This window comes from Drosophila elegans, unplaced genomic scaffold (assembly GCF_018152505.1).
Source record: "Drosophila elegans isolate 14027-0461.03 unplaced genomic scaffold, ASM1815250v1 contig_208, whole genome shotgun sequence".
NCBI classification, from domain to species: Eukaryota; Metazoa; Arthropoda; class Insecta; order Diptera; family Drosophilidae; genus Drosophila; species Drosophila elegans.
The window spans coordinates 26970418-26991557 of record NW_024545578.1 but is presented as its reverse complement, the minus strand read 5'-3'; the positions used below and the strand labels follow the sequence as shown (position 1 = coordinate 26991557).

Sequence of the window (21140 nt, the reverse complement as noted above, 5' to 3'; positions counted from 1 at the left end):
TAAGTAAGATCGTAGACGTTTCAGAAGCACAACAATGGAGACACGTTGCATCAAAAGACAACCCGGCGGATCTTCTAAGACGCAGACTTGATGTGGAAAAATTATCAACATGTGATTTGTGGTGGCATGGGCCACGATGGTTGCTTCGGTCTGATGCTGAGTGGCCAAAAGTGGGAACTGATCATCAATCAACGACGATAGTTAGTGATGAGACGAAAGGTGTAAAAAGCTGCACAATTTCCACTGGGACGACGACAGAAATGTCCTATTGGGAGCGATATTTTGAGTATACGCACGTCTTATGTATTGTGCCATGTGTATTACGAACGAGAAACGAATTGGATTTCAACTGAGGAGCTATGTACATGCTGCTCTCGTATGCATTACAAGGATGGTTCAGCTAGAATTCTTCCCTGCAGACTGGAAGACCATAGGCAAACAAGTTAACAGAAACAGCGAGCTTTTAAACTTGAATCCTTATTTTGTTGTTCACCCTAAAAACTCTTGGAGACACAACGAAAGAAAATTGGGAACTAGAGCATGGTACTCTTTGCGGATGCACATTTTTTCTAGAATATTAGCTGTACTTTTTTGAATTGCCTTTTGTGTCTCGAACTTCAAAAAGCTTATGTATTTTTAATTTTAGAAACTCTCTCAATGAAAACATATCTTTAGTAGGGCTCAACAAAATCAGGAATTAAAGTGAATTTTAATGTTTTGATCAGATCTCTGGTTGGTTTTCATATTTGGTTGGACGAGTCGACGCATTTCCCCCGAACATAAAGCATACATTTTTTAGTCTTAGAAATCACTCTCAGCAAGCCAATCGAGTGAAAAACATATCTTATGTAAAGCTCAACAAAATTAGGAATTAAAGTGAATTAAAACGAATAAAAACAATTTTTTTGATTTTTTTGTGAATTTGGAAAATTGGGAAATTGCTGGTCGTCGTAATGCATTTTTAGACGTAGTTGGTTGCTCGATTTCTTTGAAGCCACGATTCGTATTTTTTTGTAAATTTTTCTCTATTCCGTTTTTGGTCAGTCCACTTCGCTTTAAAGGATTTATAAAGACGAATGTTCTTTAATTATTATACTTAAATCATGTATAAGAATTGAAACAGCTAACACAACCGACTTGTCATCACAGCCTCAAAATACTTCAAACAAATCACAATAAGGCAACTCCATTTTATGTTATCTCTCAATTTTCACTGCAATTTTCACTACACTTTACTTACCTGAAGTCAACTCCATGACTAAATAATTAAAATCTGACAAAGTGTAATTGTAATTTAAAATACAATATAAAAAATGTATCCACCTGCAGCTTCCATGTGGTCCAGTGCATTAAAGAGCAGATCAAGAGAGCAAAATATATAGGTTCAACACTGGCATGTGGAAAGCTTGTGAGACATTTTGATACGGATATATCTCGTAAACAGAGAGATTAAAAACTTATAATTTATGATGATTTTCACATCAATTGTTTGATCGTGTATGTCAACTATAAGATATCGTTCGATTTGAATTAAATGATATGCGTAAAGTCTGAACTATTAAAACATTACTATGTCCTAAAGAATTAAAAAAAATTAAAAATTTGAGAAGTGTTTTTTCCATTTATTATTCGTTAATATTCCAATTGTTTTCATAAGACCTATATAAAAACACCTCTGTCGAGGTAAAATTAACGTGACGATCGCACGATATACTTTAAAAACTTCTGATATTTATTTACCAACATAAACATTTTTTTTTGATCAACTAGTTTTTTAATCGGCACTAAGCTGCACAATAAAATCAGCCGATTGCAAAACTAATTAAATAATATTAAAGTCTTTTATTTTAGTAAAATAAATAATATCGTTACAAAATTTTGATCCAAGACATTTTTGATCGTCAGGTTAATTTAACCTTATCAAGCGGTGATTTAGTTTGATATCGGAGTTTTTTGTTTGAAGGTAGAGTCTTGTTACTGCAAAGCTCCAAACCCTAGTTACAATGAAAGGAACCTCAAAACCACGACCAGGAGTCGGTCCTTGGCTGAAAAACTTGGCTATGCAAAAAGACATAGCGCACATTTCTGACAATGCATGCAAATTAAACAGCACTGCCTCATTTAAAATGATCGCTGCAGGTGTCAATAATAAAATGTTTGGCCTCTAGTCGGCAAGCAGTATCAAAGCAAGCTGTTGTACAAGTGAATTGGATCATTAAATATTTAGATATTTAGATATTTCTCATTTCTGATTACGCAGAAATACTTAGCACAAACAAAAAATTGTATAGCTAATAAAAAAAATTGTTGTTGTTAAATGCTTTCCGTATAACTCTTTAAATTTTCAATTTGATGACTATTTTCAAAATGTTCCAATGTTAACTAAATTTATTTTAATTAATATATATCTGTCAGAATTAATTGTTAATTAATGTTATTTGTTTATACCCTTTTAAGAATGAAATTTAACGGCTTTTTTTAATCGCTTTAATAAATTAAAAAAAAAATTTTAATAAAACGAAAGTGCATCTGAAGTGAGCGGACGTGTTTCGCGCGAGCTTCGGTAAAGTTAAAGAAAGTGAATGTTTTAAAAACTAATAAAAAAATATACAAACAAATGTAACGACACTGTTTTGGGAGGCGGTATAGCTCCAGGCCAGGGTTCGAGACAGAAATTTATTTCCCCTTTTGATCGGTTTAGTTGGGCGATGATTATCGTCAATCGATAACTTCGTCGAATAAATGTGACCGGTTGCTGTTGGCTTTGGGCACGCGTTTGAATAATAAAAGGCCAGTGTTTGGAATGTTCTTTTTTAAGTTTTAATGAGGAAGTTGAATTATATATATATTTGTGACGGTGGGTCGTCACACAAAAAAAAACTAGTGTATTACAAATTAAGCGAAAAGACGCTAAAAGAGAAATAAATAGTTATTCAACTCAAAAAAAGCAATGATATTATTAAAACAAGTACATAATTATTCTATAATAGTGCCACGCTAAAAAAGCTCAATGAGCGACGAACCAAATAAAGAGCGTCGAAGCTCCGCGATCCGAAGAGACGAGTACTTCTCGTATATATAAAAAAAAAGTGTACTAAGGGTAAGTCGGCCCTGCTGACGGTCGATAGCCAAAGAGCACGGTCTTGCTCCCCCTCTCTACTTACTCTTACACTTTCATCTATGGCGTGGAGTTCTCAGTGTAAAACCCCACCACAATCAGACTCGATCAATAGCGCACCAACATATGCATCGGTAAAACATCTGCAAATGCACTAAAAGAAATAGCAACAACTACAGCAACGGCAGCAAAATTAACAACAGAGACGGAAACGGCGCTAAATACAACGTCAACAAAAACTCTGACAAAACCGAAACAATATTCAACCATCGGGCCTGGCCATATAATCCGGAATAGATCACTACAGAGCACCGGGGTTGGTACCAAACCAAAAACAAACCGTGTCCAAAGAGACAACGAATTACCAGGAAAATCCGATTTGCCCTCCTAGCTAAAACTTCACCAGAGCTGGGTCAAAAGACCCAACCGAATCTTAAGCCCTCACCAATTTACATTAGGGAGAAAAGCTCGAACGCCAACAACATTTTTATACTGGTCGGGGACGAAAATTTTCATGTCGTCCCGCTCACTAAAGGGAACATTCACGAAACCAAGCTCCAGACCCAGTACATTTCCGAGTTCTGTCCAAATACCTTAAAAAGCAGCAAGGGCTTGCAGGTTGTATTAAAAGGAATTAAGCCCGATATAACCCCCAATGAAGTCATCGATGCCCTCAAAGAAAACGTTTTTTCTGCAAAGAACAAAAGCCGAAACCACTCGTCAAGGTAAAACTCGAGCCAGACAGCAGAGTCTTGAAGAAATATGAAGTGCATCCTATCTATTACCTGCAATACCTATTGCACCGAAGAATTACGGTGGAAGAGCCACATAAAAGGAACGGCCCAGAGCAACGCAAAAACTTTCAGTAATATGGACACACCACGACATACTGCACACTCCGATCAGTCTGTGTAGTTTGTGGAGAGTTTGACAATTCCGCAAACTGCCCTGCCAACAGGGAAGACCCTTAAAACAACACCCTCAAATGAAGAAATGTGGAAAATGCGGAGGAAATCACACGGCTAACTACAGGGGCTGTGTCTACAAGGAGTTGAAAAACCGTATGCGACGAGAGACAATTACGTGCCACCAAATCCTCAAAACGTGTACACTTACTCAAAAACGACGCCGGAGGTTTTTTTCGGCCCGGCTGCAAAATCCTCATTTGGTCAGCTTAATACCCAGAAGGGCTTCTCATACGCCGATGCCCTTTGATCAGGAACGGAAAACCCACTCCAGTCTAGTCTAGGAAACCTTCACCAGGTCCCAGGACAGTCACAAAGCACACAGGAATCAATAATGGTTACCATGCAACAAAGTATGATGGAATTTATGTCCTTCATGAAAACGACCATGCAAACACTGGTTCAAAACCAGAACATGGTATTACAGTTGCTTGCAGTTAAGCAGTCCAAATAATTGATGGCAAACTAACGAATAACCATGTGGAACCCCAATGGTGTTTCCCTGCACAAACTTGTACTAACACAGTTCCTGAATGTAAATCATATCGGCATTATGCTACTAGTAGAGACGCACCTCACAAGCAAATACAACTTCCCAATAAGAGGCCACACCTTCTACCGCACAGATCAATCAGATGGTAAAGCCCACGGCGGAACCGGCATCCTAACTAGAGAACGCATAAAGCACCATTTTCACCAAAGGTTTGCAACAAACTCCTTGCAGGCTACGTCTATCAAAGTGCAGCCAGGTAACGGAAACCTTTCTATAGCCGCCGTATACTGCCCGCCTCGCTTTACAATCTCTGAATGACAATTCAAGGACTTTTACAACTTACTTGGAGATCGCTTCATAGTTGCAGGGGACTTAAATGCAAAACATACGCACTGGGGATCACGACTCGTGACTCCCAAAAGAATCAAATTGTATAATGAAATCATCAAACTGAGCAACAAATTGGGCTGTGTTTCCCCTGGTAGCCCCACATACTGCCAGCAGACCCTAGAAAAGTCCCTGACTTTAAAGATTTTGCGGTGACAAAAAACATTTCACTTAATATAATAAGCGCCAAAGCGCTTTCGGACCCTTCATCTAACCATTTGCCATCTGAACACCAAAAGGGAAAGACGTGCAAGTCAACCATTTTAAGACAAATCTACAAATTGAACAGCTTGTACTGGAAAAGACGCGACTGCGACGTGCTTGGCAAACCAACAGATCGCCATCAAAACAACGTCTTAAGGAAGCCACACGCACACTAAACCGAGCCCTGAAGAGAGACGCTGAAAACGCACAACTACGGTACATCGAAAAACTTTCGGCAGCCAATACAAAATATCCTCTGTGGAGAGCCCACCTCAGCTCTCCAATCGAAACAGTCACTCCGATAAGGAATTTATCAGGTAGCTGGGCCCGCAGCGACGAAGATATAGTCGAAGCTTTTGCTTCACATCACCGAAAAGTCTTCCAGCCGAACTCAGCCACTGGTCCATTTGTGTAACCACAACACAACACTGTTTCAGCGAAAAGGAGATCGCGAAAGTTATCGGGGAACTGAAACCGAAAATTGCCCCGGGCGGTAACCTTATAACCCCAAAAATGATAATTGAAGTCTAAACTAGGCTATGAAGGTTAATGGTAAACTCTTCAATGGAATAATACGTCTCGGCTTCTATCCAAGAAAATGAAAAAAATCTAATATTATAATGATACCGAAACCCGTAAAAGACCACACAATTCCGTCGACCGACAGACCAATTAGTTTATTATCGTGTCTGTCTAAACTGTTGGAAAATGCCTCTTAACACGCATAATACCAGATCTTGAAGCACACAAAGTCATCCCGGAACATCAATTTGGCTTCCGTCAAAGCCATGGAACAGTCGAACAAGTTAACAGAATAACATAAGAAATTCGCACAGCCTTCGAGCATCGGAAATACTGCAGCGCAATACTCTTCAATGTATGCTTTCGATCGAGTCTGGCTCGGTAACCACATGTATAAAATCAAAACAAACGTGCTTACATACATTTTTTGAGTCGTATCTCTACAACACAGTCTTCACAGTAAGGTGCAACACAACAACATCTGACGACTATATTATCGAAGCTGGAGTCCCGCAAGGAAGCGCACTTGGACGTACTCTGTTCCTCCTATATACAGCGGATATTCTTACCTACGAGCACCTAACAACATCTACATCTCTACGTAGCCAATCACCTCATCTTAGTAGAGAGGTGGCTAAAATTTAAACACATTACTCTCAACAGGAAAACATGCCCTGAACAGTACGCAGATTCCCCAAGTCAATGAAGTAACGTATTTCGACGTTCACCTAGACAGACGACTAACCTGGAGAAGACACATCGAATGCAAGAAATTAAATTTAAACTAAAAGCCAGCAGCTTTCAGTGGATCTTAAACTTTCGATCGCCCCTGCGTCTGGACTACGTCTGGCTTCCAGCTATGGGGGAACGCGAGCAGCAGTAATATAGACATCACAAGCAAAAATCCCGAGAACCATCACTGGGACACCAACGGGGACCTCGGCATTCTTGCAGTAAAAGATGAAATAGACAAACAAAAAGCGACCTACAATGAAAAACTCTCTGTCCACCCAAATCATCTCGCAAGAAGCTTGACTCGGGTTTCCAGCAAAACCCGACTACAACGCAACGACCTCCCAACCCAGTAATAATTTTCAGGACCCGATAACTCAGTCACACGACTGTTAGTTAGGTTATTACCATAAGATTTGATAGATTTATTGTTATTATCCGAAAGGAAAAGATTCAATAAGTAAATAGCAAAGCAACTAAAAAAAGAAAGTTTAAATTAAATCTCCTAGTGATGCTGATCAAAAATATATACTTTATAGGGTAGGAAATATCTCCTTCACTGCGTTGCAAACTTTTGACTGAAACCCTGATACCCTCTACAAGGGTATAAAAAGGGATTTCGATCAGTAGTTAACTATCGCTAAATATATAAAAGACTATTTATTGGAAAATATTCATTGCCAAGAATTAAAGATATTTTAGATAAGCTCGGCAGAGCAAAATATTTCGTAAGTTTAAATAGAAGCTCAAGGTATATAGGTATTTTAACTTTTAACGAGCAACAGTTCACATACAGCTCATAGACTTCATCTCTGGGGGTATTTAATCCTCTTAAAAATTTATCCCTGTTTGAAATGCACATTTTCAAAAACTTAAAAAAAAAAATTGGATTTTTTCAAAAATCACAATTTTAAATTACATCCCAAGAAATGATAATTTTGGACGCAATAAATAATATTTTTGATAAAAACGTTCTTCTGCCTATAAAAAGTATGAACGCACTATAAGTGATTCAGTTTTAACAGACCCAGGTAGTGCCAGAAGCTTTAAGTATTTTGCATTTACTGCAGATGGTTTATATAACATTTCTCTTACTCTTCTAATTAATCTAATTAATGTTAGGGTGTCAAAAAAGTCCTGCAGTATTTTTATTGAATTTTCAATTATTCATAAAATTGATTACAGTCATGCGATTAAGGTCAAATATGCGCCGTTTTGTTCGATGAGAAGTTTCCAACGAGATGCCAACCTTATAACAGAAGCTCGCTTTCCTATTGCCAAGCACTCGAAGAGGCAATTTTGATACGCCTTTTATTGGCGTGCTTCCGGCCATTGTCAGGTATGAGGTCCGGGCTATACGGTGGATGCAAAAGAACCTCCCATCCAAGCTCTCGGATCTTCTGACGCGCCACCAAAGATGTGGTTGACCTGGCGTTGTCCGGATAGAAAATAAATCGGCCTGTGTTGATCAAAGATGGCCTCTACTGAATTTGTGTTGCCTACAAGCAGCACCGCATAGTGTATGATTCCCTGCCAATCCCACCAAAAATCACACAGCAAAACCTACCTGGCCGTCAATCTGGGCTTGGCCACCGTCTGGGCCGCTTCACCGCGCTTCGACCACGACCGTAAGCGCTTTTCGTTATCGTAAGTGACCCACTTTTTGCAAGTCAGCAGTGATTTGCATGCGTCGATTCGGTAAAAGATGTTTTTCGGCGTCAATTCGAGTGGCACATTTATATCAAGCTTCAATGCGAATCTTCATCATCTCTCGACCAATTTTGTCGTAATTTTCGACGAAAGGCCTTTCGGAGCGTGGCGCATTTACGACCACCAGTACACAACAATGAAAACATTGAAACCATCGTTGTGTTTTCGTAATCTCAAAAGCTTTAAGAACTCGAAAATAAAAAAATCTATACTAGCGTTTTCAAAAAAATTGCAAAGATGTGAACACAAAAACCTAATTTGGGCTATAGTCCCGAAATTACTTTTCTTGACAAGAAGACAAGAACACGCAGTAGCTCTTAAAAATACCTTTTCAACGATGTATAGGAGGTGTCTTTTAGTCGTTTGGAAGTTGTAGACGTGTAAAATCCAGCTTTTTTTAGCCTAGTGGGTTTTCCAAAAAAGTGGTAGACCAACAGTTTTTCAGATCGAGCTGCTTAATACAGAAAAATTTGTTTCAGAACTCTAAAACATCGATTTGATACGCAAAAATAAACCTACAGAATACCTTTTGAACTGAGTATCGATCCTTCACAGTTATAATCGTCCGATTTTATTTTAAATTGAACCGTTATTCTGAAATAATTAACTATTGCTATATATCGAACTAAAAAAAAAATATTAGAAAAAAGTTAATCTCTAATTTTTTTGTCATTTTTTGTCCCAATTGTTCCTTTGGGTATATATCGGACTTATATAATACCTGCAATAGAAAGACAACTTTTGGAAAAGTTAAATACAGATAGCTTTGAAACTGAGAGACTAGTTTGCGTAGAAACGGACAGACGGACGGACAGTCGAACAAACGGACATGGCTAGATCAAATCTCCTAATAATGCTGTTCAAGACTGTAACTACTTTATGTGGTCCCTTCACAGCGTTGCAAACTCTTGACTGAAATTATGATCCCCACTGCAAGGGTATAAAAAGTAAGTTGTAGTCTAATCAATTAATTAGCATGAAAAAAGGTTATGCCATTGAAACAAATTTTCATTAGATTGTCAAAAAGTAAGAGTACAAAACCAAAATTTCATTCGATATCTCAAAAGTAAATACAATGAAAAAATATTTCACTAGAATTCAAAAAAATAATGCTTATTAAAAAACTTTGAATTAGTTTCCAAAAAATTAATGCTACTGAAAAAATATTTTATCTGATTTGTCAAAAACAATGAAAAACAAGATAGAAAGCAAACTTCGGCAAGCCGAAGTTCATATACCCTTGCAGCTATTGCAAGAATTTAACATTTTTGAAAACATTAAAATTATGAATTACTTGCATATAAGTTTAAAAACATTGAAGATATGATGATTAGCAGCTCAATTATTTAATAGTTATTTTATATTTTTTTATTATTTCTATGGGAGCTATATGATATAGACGTCCGATTTTGATAAAATCTAAACCATAATTCTGAAATATTTAACCATTGCTATATGTCGAAGAACTGAACAATAAATTAAAAAACAGAAAAGTTATAATTTTTTTATTTATTTTTCCGATTGTTCCTATGGGAGCTATATGCTATAGTCGTCCGATTTTAATGAAATTTAAACCGTAAATCGGAAATAGTTTACCATTACTAAATGCCGAAGAACTAAACAAAAAATTGAAAAACAGCAAAGTTATAACTTTTTTTCATTTATTTTTGCGATTGTTCCTATGGGAGCTATATGCTATAGTCGTCCGATCCGGCTTGTTCCGACTTATATACTACCTGCAATAGAAAGACAACTTTTGGGAAGGTTTCATGCAGATAGCTTTAAAACTGAGAGACTAGTTTGCATATAAACGGACGGACAGACTGACAGACGGACAGACGGCCGGACAGACGGACGGACAGACGGACGGACAGACGGACATGTCTAGATCGACTCTCCTAGTGATGCTGATCAAAAATATATACTTTATAGGGTAGGAAATATCTCCTTCACTGCGTTGCAAACTTTTGACTGAAACCCTGATACCCTCTACAAGGGTATAAAAAGGGATTTCGATTAGTAGTTATGCTATTGAAACAAATTTTTATTAGATTGTCAAAAAGTAAGAGTACAAAACCAAAATTTCATTCGATATCTCAAAAGTAAATACAATGAAAAAATATTTCACTAGAATTCAAAAAAATAATGCTTATTAAAAAACTTTGAATTAGTTTCCAAAAAATTAATGCTACTGAAAAAATATTTTATCTGATTTGTCAAAAACAATGAAAAAATATTTCATTAGATTTCTGAAAAGTAATTGTGTGCGCTTTGTACTGAAGCCAATAATTTGTAAGGCGAAAATGATTCTTCAACCCAATTATGGATCGAATCACTATTGAATTGCAAATTAATACAAGAAACGAAGCAAATTTTTTTTTTTTAATTTCAAAATAGAAAAATTACATTTAAAAAAAAAAATGTTTTATATATTTTTATTGTTTCCATGGGAGCTATATGATATAGTCGTCCGATTTTGATGAAATTTAAACCGTAATTCTAAAATATTTTACCATTACTATATGTTGAAGAACAAAAAAAAAATTAAACAAGAAAGACAGCAAACTTCGGCAAGCCAAGGTTCATATACCCTTGCAGCTATTGCAAAAATTAAATATTCTTGAAAACATTAATATTATGATTTACTTGCGTATATGTTTAAAAACATTGAAGCTATGATGATTTGAAGATTAATTATTCGATAGTTACTATGGCAGCTATAATTTGTTCGATTTTAATAAAATTAAAAACGTCTAAACTGTGGAATAATTAAAAAGTCAATAAGAATTTCTAAAAAAAATTACAAAATAAAAAAGTTAAATTAAAAAAAATTATTTTTTTATTTTTATTGTTCCTATGGGAGTTTTATGCCCGAGTTTGATGAAATTTAAACCATAACTCTGAAATATTTAACTATTCCTTTATGTCGAGAACTAAAAAAACAAGAAAGAAAGCAAACTTCGGCAAGCCGAAGTTCATATACCCTTGCAGATATTGCAAGAATTTAACATTTTTGAAAACATTAAAATTATTATTTACTGCGTATATGTTTAAAAACATTGAAGCTATGATGATTAGCAGCTCAATTATTTGATAGTTATTTTATATATTTTTATTATTTCTATGGGAGCTATATGATATAGACGTCCGATTTTAATAAAATCTGAACCATAATTCTGAAATATTTAACCATTGCTATATGTCGAAGAACTGAACAAAAAACTAAAAAACAGAAAAGTTATAATTTTTTTCATTTATTTTTCCGATTGTTCCTATGGGAGCTATATGCTATAGTCGTCCGATTTTGATATAATTTAAACCGTAAATCGGAAATATTTAACCATTACTAAATGTCGAAGGGCTAAACAAAAAATTAAAAAACAGAAAAGTTATAATTTTTTTCATTTATTTTTCCGATTGTTCCTATGGGAGCTATATGCTATAGTCGACCGATCCGGCTCGTTCCGACTTATATACTACCTGCAATAGAAAGACAACTTTTGGGAAAGTTTCATGCAGATAGCTTTAAAACTGAGAGACTAGTTTGCATATAAACGGACGGACAGACGGACAGACGGACAGACTGACAGACTGACAGACGGACAGACGGACAGACGGACGGACAGACGGACATGGCTAGATCGACTCTACTAGTGATGCTGATCAAGAATATATATACTTTATAGGGTCGGAGATGTCTCCTTCACTGCGTTGCAAACTTCTGACTGAAATTATAATACCCTCTGCAAGGGTATAAATATTAAACATGAAAGATAGCAAACTTCGGCAAGCCAAGGTTCATATACCCTTGCAGCTTTTGCAAAAATTAAATATTCTTGAAAACATTAAAATTATGATTTACTTGCGTGTATGTTTACAAACATTGAAGCTAAGATGATTTGCAGCTTAATTATTCGATAGTTCCTATGGCAGCTATACGATTGTTCCTATGGGAGCTATATGCTATAGTCGTAGGATTTTGATGAAATTTAAACCGTAATTCTGAAATATTTAACCATTACTATATCTCGAAGAACTAAATGCAATAGAAAAACAACTTTTGAGAAAGTTTCATGCAGATAGCTTTAAAACTGAGAGACTAGTTTGCCTAGAAACGGACGGACAGACGGACAGAATCGACTCTCCTAGTGATGCTGATCAAGAATATATATACTTTATAGGGTCGGAGATGTCTCCTTCAATGCGTTGCAAACTTCTGACTGAAATTATAACACCCTCTGAAAGAGTATAAAAACAGCAAAGTTATAATTTTTTTAAATTTATTTTCCGATTGTTTCGACTTATGTAATACCTGCAATAGAACGACAACTTTTGGGAAAGTTTCATGCAGATAGCTTTAAATCTGAGGAATGGTTAGTGTAGAAAAAGGCAGACAGACGGACGGACGGACAGACGGACATGTCTAGATCGACTCTCCTAGTGATGCTGATCAAAAATATATACTTTATAGGGTAGGAAATATCTCCTTTACTGCGTTGCAAACTTTTGACTGAAACCCTGATACCTTCTACAAGGGTATAAAAAGGGATATCGATCAGTAGGTAACTATCGCTAAATATATAAAAGACTATTTATTGGAAAATATTCATTGCTAAGAATTAAAGATATTTTAGATAAGCTCGGCAGAGCAAAATATTTCGTAAATTTAAATAGAAGCTCAAGGTATATAGGTATTTTAACTTTTAACGAGCAACCGTTCACATACAGCTCATAGGCTTCACGCATCTCTGGGGGTATTTAATCCTCTCAAAAATTTATCCCTGTTTGAAATGCACATTTTCAAAAATTTTAAAAAAAATTGGATTTTTTCAAAAATCACAATTTTAAATTACATCTCAAGAAATGATAATTTTGGACACAAATAAATAAATAACATTTTTGATAAAAGCGTTCTTCTGCCTATAAAAAATATGAACGCACTATAAGTGATTCAGTTTTAACAGACCCAGGTAGTGCCAGAAGCTTTAAGTATTTTGCATTTACTGCAGATGGTTTATATAACATTTCTCTTACTCTTCTAGAAAAAATTAATGTTAGGGTGTCAAAAAAGTCCTGCGGTATTTTTATTGAATTTTCAATTATCCATAAAATTGATTACAGTCATGCGATTAAAGTCAAATATGCGCCGTTTTGTTCGATAAGAAGTTTCCAACGAGATGCCAACCTTATAACAGAAGCTCGCTTTCCTATTGCCAAGCACTCGAAGAGGCAATTTTGACACGCCTTTTATTGGCGTGCTTCCGGCCATTGTCAGGTATGAGGTCCGGGCTATACGGTGGATGCAAAAGAACCTCCCATCCGAGCTCTCGGATCTTCTGACGCGCCACCAAAGATGTGGTTGGCCTGGCGTTGTCCGGATAGAAAATAAATCGGCCTGTGTTGATCAAAGATGGCCTCTACTGAATTTGTGTTGCCTACAAGCAGCACCTCATAGTGTATGATTCCCTGCCAATCCCACCAAAAAACACACAGCAAAACCTACCTGACCGTCAATCTGGGCTTGGCCACCGTCTGGGCCGCTTCACCGCACTTCGACCACGACCGTAAGCGCTTTTCGTTATCGTAAGTGACCCACTTTTTGCAAGTCAGCAGTGATTTGCATGTGTCGATTCGGTAAAAGATGTTTTTCGGCGTCAATTCGAGTGGCACATTTATATCAAGCTTCAATGCGAATCTTCACCGTCTTTCGACCAATTTTGTCGTAATTTTCGACGAAAGGCCTTGCGGAGCATGGCGCATTTACGACCACCGGTACACAACAATGAAAACATTGAAACCATCGTTGTGTCGTCGAAATGGAAACTGTCCATAAACTGCACAAAATTTATTTATTTATTTATTGAGATGGAATTGTGCCTTTATCATAGTATTTTATTTTGCTCCATGTTTGCGACGCTTTAGCTTTGTCACTCCTTTTCAACAAGCTATAGCATGACCCGATGTGAGGAATACAACTATATCCTTATATTTTATGAGTTGTCAAAAGACGTTTTTAAGGACTTAAAGGAATAATAAAGGAAAAATCATTTGTTGGGCCTAGTAGGTCGCTGACTCCGTTTTGCCACCGCCCCAACCTAATCTTATCAGAATTATTTACAGCAAAACGTGAAAATTAATTTATTTTTTTTATGAACCTATTGAGTTGGGGCAGAAAAATTTTAGTTATAATTGTTGTAAGAATCACGAAAAACGGTTGTGTATAATAATGAAACACAAAATTAATTAAGTCAAATAACAAAACAGCTATGTCGAGGGCACGACCATAAAATACCCCGTACTCAGTAAAATCATCATTAAGCTTTTAAATCTAAGCCATAAAAATAATCACAGCTTTTTATTCAAAGAGAAAATATTATCAAAATATTATCAAATCTGAACTGAACATGTTATCAAAATAGTTGAAGTGCAGGAAAAGTTTTTATACACTTGCAGAGGGTATTATAATTTCAGTTAGAAGTTTGCAATGCTGTGAAGAAGACATATCCGACCCTATATATATATATATATATATATATATATCTATATATATATATATACTTGATCAGCATCACTAGGAGGGTTGATCTAGCCATGTCCGTCTGTCCGTCCGTCTGTCCGTCCGTCTGTCCGTCCGTTTCTACGCAAACTAGTCTCTCAGTTTTAAAGCTATCTGCATGAAACTTTCCCAGAAGTTGTTTTTCTATTCTAAGTCGGAGCAAGACGGATCGGACGACTATAGCTTAACGTTTCCGTAGGAACAATCAAAAAAAAAATTTTTTAAATGGACATTGCTTTTTTTTATTTATTTTTTAGTTACTCGAGATATGGTTATGTGAAGCATAGCATGTTTTGGAATTATGGTTTTAATTTCATTAAAACGGATGACTTTATATATATATTAAATATATATATATATAGATCCCAACGAAACAACGAAACAGAATATTAAAAATATTAAATTTAAAAAAAACTCACTTCTCTATTTTTCAATTATTTTTAAAAATTCTTTTGGACATAGTTAAAATTTGATAGATCAGATTTACGCTTTTAATTTTCTTTAAATCGGAAAACGAAATCGTATAGCTGCCATAGGTACGGTCGAATAATTGAGCTAAAAGTCAATATAGCTTCAATATTCAAAATTTTAATATTTTCAAGAATTTTGCAATAGCTGCAAGAGTATATAAACCTCGGCTCGCCGAAGTTTTCTTCTTTTCTTGTTAGTGATTAAAACGATAGATACTCAAAAAATAATAGCTTTAGAAAAAAAATTGTTACTTTAAACAAAAAATTAAAAAAAAATAAACGACACAGCTTTTTCAACACAGTAACAAATTCGACTCATGGATAAAATATGTGACCAATAAAAATATGTAAAAATATTGGTTGAGCACCCTTCTAATTTAAAACCATTTTGACTACTCTTTATAATGATTCCACCAATTTGTAAATTTTAGTTAAAATTTTGTATTTTAAAACGTTGTTTCGTAATCATGACTTCAAAGCGTACATCGCTTGCGAATGCAGACTGTTCTAGCGGCTCAAGATAAGCCAAGTGTGCATTAAATCAGATTTGATTTCTTACTTTGGCTAAAAAAGAAACTTTAAATTTAAACTATATATTTAATTATTTTAATGGTCATACACTTTAATATAAGTTAAATGTAGTACTTTGTTGTAAAAAGCTGATGTCCTTTTTATAATTTTCCGATAATAATAAAAATAAACATTAAATACTTTTTAAGTAAACAAAAATAAAAATTATTTTCAAACATAAAAGTATAATTATCCTGCCCTTAAGTTATTTTGATAACCGGTTCAGTTTAGAGAGAATAGCCTGTTTAAGTTTTGAATTGTGTTTGTTTGAAACAAGCTATGAACCACTGTTATTCGAGCGTTCACTCGCCACAATATAATTAGCTTAAACAAAATGTAATCAATATCGCTGTAGATGTCTTGCATTGTTAATTTGGAAACTATTTCAAAACTGAGAACTTTTGAAGCAGAGGCAACGGTAGTTTCATTATAAAGGGCTTAAATTCAAGCTCAATAAAAGCTGATTTAATATATATAATTTTAAAATACGAAATAAATAAATGTTTTTATTTACTGTTATTTTTAATTCTTGTGAATAAAAGCATCTGAATTAAGAAAAAAATGGACGTTCGAAAAACAGGTAGCGTAATTGGCAAAAGCATTGTACTGTACGAGTATTGGGTAAAATATAAAAAAAAGTATTTACTTGTCTAAAATAAAAAAAACACTTTAATTATACAATAAATCTAGTTTAAATCGGGAATAAAAGCAGACATAAACTAGTATTAATATTAACTTAACTAAACTGCCTTACAGAGCTTAACCACCTTAAAGGGTAATAAAATATATCGGGTATAAAATCAGATATAAACAAATTTTAATAATAACTTATCTTAGCTACAATACAGAGCAGGACAAGATAATGCTTAAAATTTGTAATAAAACTTTGATATACTCACTTATTATAAAGAACAATATCCGGTCTCCATATATGATCGGAAGGAACGTGCAACATGTGAACTCCACCGTATTCTTTCGGTTCCCATCGAAGTTTGTAATCGTACCAGGACTGTAAATAATTAAAGTAGCTCAATATACTTAGTTGTTGTTATTATTTTTAGTTCTCTATAGTTGTAGTTAGACGAAATTGTGGCGGACATGTAGGAGCAAGGTTAATTGATTTGATTGACTTTTGTTATTATATTTTCTCAGTATTCAACTCTAAGCTTAAGTATTTTTGTGGTTAATATAAATTTACTGTGATTTACATAAATTAAGTCTCTTGTTTCATGGCCAAAATTTGTGGCACAAGAACCGAGATGTATCTATTTCGACTCTTTCCCATCATTTGCAACTATCCATTTTTTTTCATTTAGCTTAAAGTTTATATATGTGAAAGGATAGTTGAGTAGGGGAGATCAAAGAAGGTGTAAAAAAGGTGACGCTGCCGCGGACCCTCCGATCCGGCTCGTTCCGACTTATATACTACCTGCAATAGAAAGACAACTTTTGGGAAGTTTCATGCAGATAGCTTAAAAACTGAGAGACTAGTTTGCGTAGAAACGGACGGACAGACGGACATGGCTTGATCGACTCGCCTAGCGATGCTGATCGGAGATGTCTCCTTCACTACGTTGCACACTTCTGACTGAAATTATAATACCCTCTGCAAGGGTATAAAAACCAACAAGTGGGAACGCTAAAGTCGAATTTCCCGACTCTAAGATATAAAATAAATATTTCCAAAGAAAGAAAATGGGTTAAAGCTGGCGCCGTCTGCCGATTTACAAGCAAAAGGCGAGCAGACGAAGTGAAGTGAAATAGCGCGGGGGCACAGCGTAGGTGCTGTAACATAAATAGAAGTTACCCATCGAGGCCCCTCAAGCAGGGACCCGGGACAGGGTGAGAGTGCTCTCATAAAATTTTCTCGTCCATAGTCTCATAGTTTCTTCACTTTTTCACTTTACTGCCCCCGTAGTCATTCTTGTCATGCCAGCTGATCAGCTGTGCGCAAGTGTTGGTAAACGAGTGAATCGGTAATGAGTGCTACCGCTAGGAGGTCCCCTACAGAGGGCGCTACCTACTACACACTGACGGAAGCTTCTTACAATGGGCTTCGCTGAACTAAAGGACACAGCTCATATGGGAAACGTTTCAGCCGATATCGGCTCTTGGAAGAACATCATTGAGAGTTACCAGCGCAGGTATGATAAAGCGCGAAGTGGGGACGGAGATTAAAGTCAACGTGCTCGTGTTGGCGACCTATCCACAAAAGGTATAGAAACGAGACGCGCTTATTATTAGCCCGACGGCGTAGTTGTTGTACAGCAAGGTCGTGTGCCTTGTAACGTGCAACCAAGATCTAAGACTTTAAGAGGTGAAAGAGAAATTGGAGACGATAAGAAGAACCGCCAAAGAACCTCTTCTACTGTAACTGCGAGGACATGTGCAGATGGGGACCGCTCGGCTCACGAAGAATTTGGGAAGTGTTTTGGGCGATGGGGCAACGACTAAGCCTCAGGCGTTGTTCTCAATCTGGGACCTCGAACAGCTGGTCACCCAGGATAAATTGACGGAGGCACTAGCTTCCCATTAGCTTATAGGAAGCCGCCATTCTGGAGAGGATCGGAGAGATCAAGGTCGGGTGGTCACGGTGCCGAATCAGCGATATTGATTCCCACCAAAACACTTTGAGTCGGGGAACATCGCCAGTAGGTGTTTCAGCTCCGTAGACAGACAGCATAGATTGCTTTAGATGCGGAGTAGAAGGCCACCGAATAGAAGACGGTCAGAACAAGGCCAAATGTTTTCAGTGCACCAGCTATGGGGCTTAAGAATGCAAACCCAGAGACCGGCAGCCACAACATAGGTGCAAATCGAAAAAAAAGGCATGCGAGTGATTTAGCTCAACCTGAATCACTGCGCGGCAGCACATGACCGGCTCTCGCAAATGGTGCGGGAGAACGGAGCTGACATCGCGGTTCTTGGCAAATGTGGCGGGTCAACAGGGCTAAGTTTCAAACAACGATCTGGAGGCGTTTCCATTCTTTCGCTGTTAAGGGGCTTGCCGCCATAATTGGTCGGCACCAGCGTTCTTTTCCCTTTGAACCATCCACCGAAGAATTCGATTCCGCAACATTGCGAGGAAAATAATTAGTAGGAGAAAAATAGAAATAACCTTAAAAAAGAAAATAAAAAGAAGTGAGAGGGAACAGAGCCAAAGCTAATGAAAAAAGATATGAAATACCACGTCATTATTAAGAATTAAACCAATTTATATATTTATATTGTCTATTATGTATTATCTTATATTTTATAATTTTATCATTTATCCTATTTTTTAAATATGCCTATTAAGGAATTATGGAGTGTTCCCAAACAGCATTGGTCTATTGTCTTTCTTAGTTAATAAATACATTTTTATAATGTTTTAAATCTTAGTGTTTGTCCTCGGCGGACAATGCCTTGAATAACCAATGCCGCGCAAAGGGGCTGTTCCGGGAGTAAAGGGAAGTGAGAACGGCCAATAGAAGGGTGGGCAAAGCGAGCCTGAAGAGAGGTGGAGATGCGGTAGCAGATCGAGTGAAGTGCCTGGCCTCCCTTGGCCATCTGCAATAGACCAAAGTGTAGGAGTGTGCTCTTAGTAGTTTTTGCTTGTCGCAGCACGCAAATTGAATTTAATAATAATTAATTTTCTGAGCAAGAACAAAACCCCCAATTGCTGACGAATCAGAACCGAGGTAGACATTACGTGCGCTCAGTAGTAAGGCCCAACATCAGGACGCAAAACAAATTTATAAATACTCGTTACCCCGGGCCAGACTGTGTTCTGAACAGGGCGCCAGGATTTTTGGCAGCTGCCTTAGTAAATGCGTTTTCCCAGCGAGATGGCGCGTTCAGATGCTGGTCCTACTACCAAAGTCTGGGAAGCCTCTAAATGACTTCTCGACAATAGGCCAATATGTCTTTTAGATGGCGCCGACAAGGTCCTCAAGTACATCGTCAGCTCAAGATTTGTTATGGGAGCGGGGTAAGAAATAAATCAAGAAAGAAATAGATGCAATAGCCAGAGACAGAATACACTGTGAAGTGCAGATGGCTAAACACCGAAATTGGCCAATACAGTAACCAGCAACGAATTGGTCAGAGTAAGCCATTCATTACCCCGGGCCAGACTGTGTTCTGAACAGGGCGCCAGGATTTTTGGCAGCTGCCTTAGTAAATGCGTTTTCCCAGCGAGATGGCGCGTTCAGATGCTGGTCCTACTACCAAAGTCTGGGAAGCCTCTAGATGTCCTCTCGACAATAGGCCAATATGTCTTTTAGATGGCGCCGACAAGGTCCTCAAGTACATCGTCAGCTCAAGATTTGTTATGGGAGCGGGGTAAGAAATAAAACAAGAAAGAAATAGATACAATAGCCAGAGACAGAATACACTGTGAAGTGCAGGTGGCTAAACACCGAAATTGGCCAATACAGTAACCAGCAACGAATTGGTCAGAGTAAGCAATTCATGAGAACATACAGCAAACAATAGTGTACGTAGCAATTAATATGAAACCTAGCAGAATCCAGAAGTGGGCCTTTAAGCCAGAAAAAGGGGAAATGCTGTACCTAAGTGGGAACACTTAGATTACCCGGAAGCAATACCACCGGTATAAAAGAGCCCCACCTTAGGTTCGAAGGGGACAGTCCAAGATGATTGCGAATCGGGTAGTCATAGTCCAAAATAATTGAGAATCGGGAGTCGAGACAGAAACGACCGCGGAACCGCGTTAAGTCCTCTACTGGCAAAAACAGGAATCGCGGATGACCTATCCGAGTGATCGAACTTAGAACCTGATAGAAATATAACTTATATATCATGGGATCTACAACCTCGAAAGCATCCGACAACACGGCAAACGTTCACCGCACAACGTCGAAATTGTAGACCACAAGGAGGACATAACCAAAGTCTACAATGTTTTGTGCCTCATTACTGGACTCTTGATTCTTATGTTGATTCCGAACTAACTACGGATGTACAAGCGATCTGTGCAGAGTCGTCGGGACCACGGACACGAGCTCGAGAAAATCATAGCTGCCACCGTCAATTGGCCAGAAAGGAGCCAGCACTAACAAATCAACCCGTGCAAAAATGACAATTACTTCATTATTACTATTTTAATTTCGGCAAAACAACCAACGACACCCATCAATAATAAACAAACAACTAAATGCAAGCAAAAGACCAAAGTTTCTATTTGTAATTGGAACCACCAGAAGAAGCCGCAGCTAGAAGTGCCACTCTTCTCTTCCTCGCAATTCGTATCGCAATAAAGAGAATAACATTTTTTCTTCTGTTTGTGAAATAAGACCAACATCGCGAAATTGCCCAAGAAATGACAATTAACATACATAATTTTTTTTATATAAACTAATCCAACCATTTAGTAATAATGTTAAGTGAATTTTCTTTAATATAAATATAT

The 21140-nt window shown here is 36.9% G+C and overlaps 1 protein-coding gene across 7 annotated transcripts in view; it reads right to left on the bottom strand.

Annotated features, from left to right (window-relative positions):
• LOC108150545 (acetylcholine receptor subunit alpha-like) overlaps positions 1 to 21140 on the bottom strand; it is a 688503-nt gene that overhangs the window by 453288 nt on the left and 214075 nt on the right. For 6 of the 7 annotated variants that reach the window (XR_005977287.1, XM_041708510.1, XM_041708509.1 and 3 more), the window contains one exon: positions 16627 to 16736. Coding sequence is in view for 5 of the 7 variants with exons in the window: in XM_041708510.1 (XP_041564444.1) it covers positions 16627 to 16736 (110 nt within the window). In the remaining 2 variants the exon portion in view is untranslated. Of the gene's footprint in view, positions 1 to 16626; positions 16737 to 21140 lie in introns of those variants that run through there. The other variant, XM_041708514.1, reaches the window with a different exon arrangement.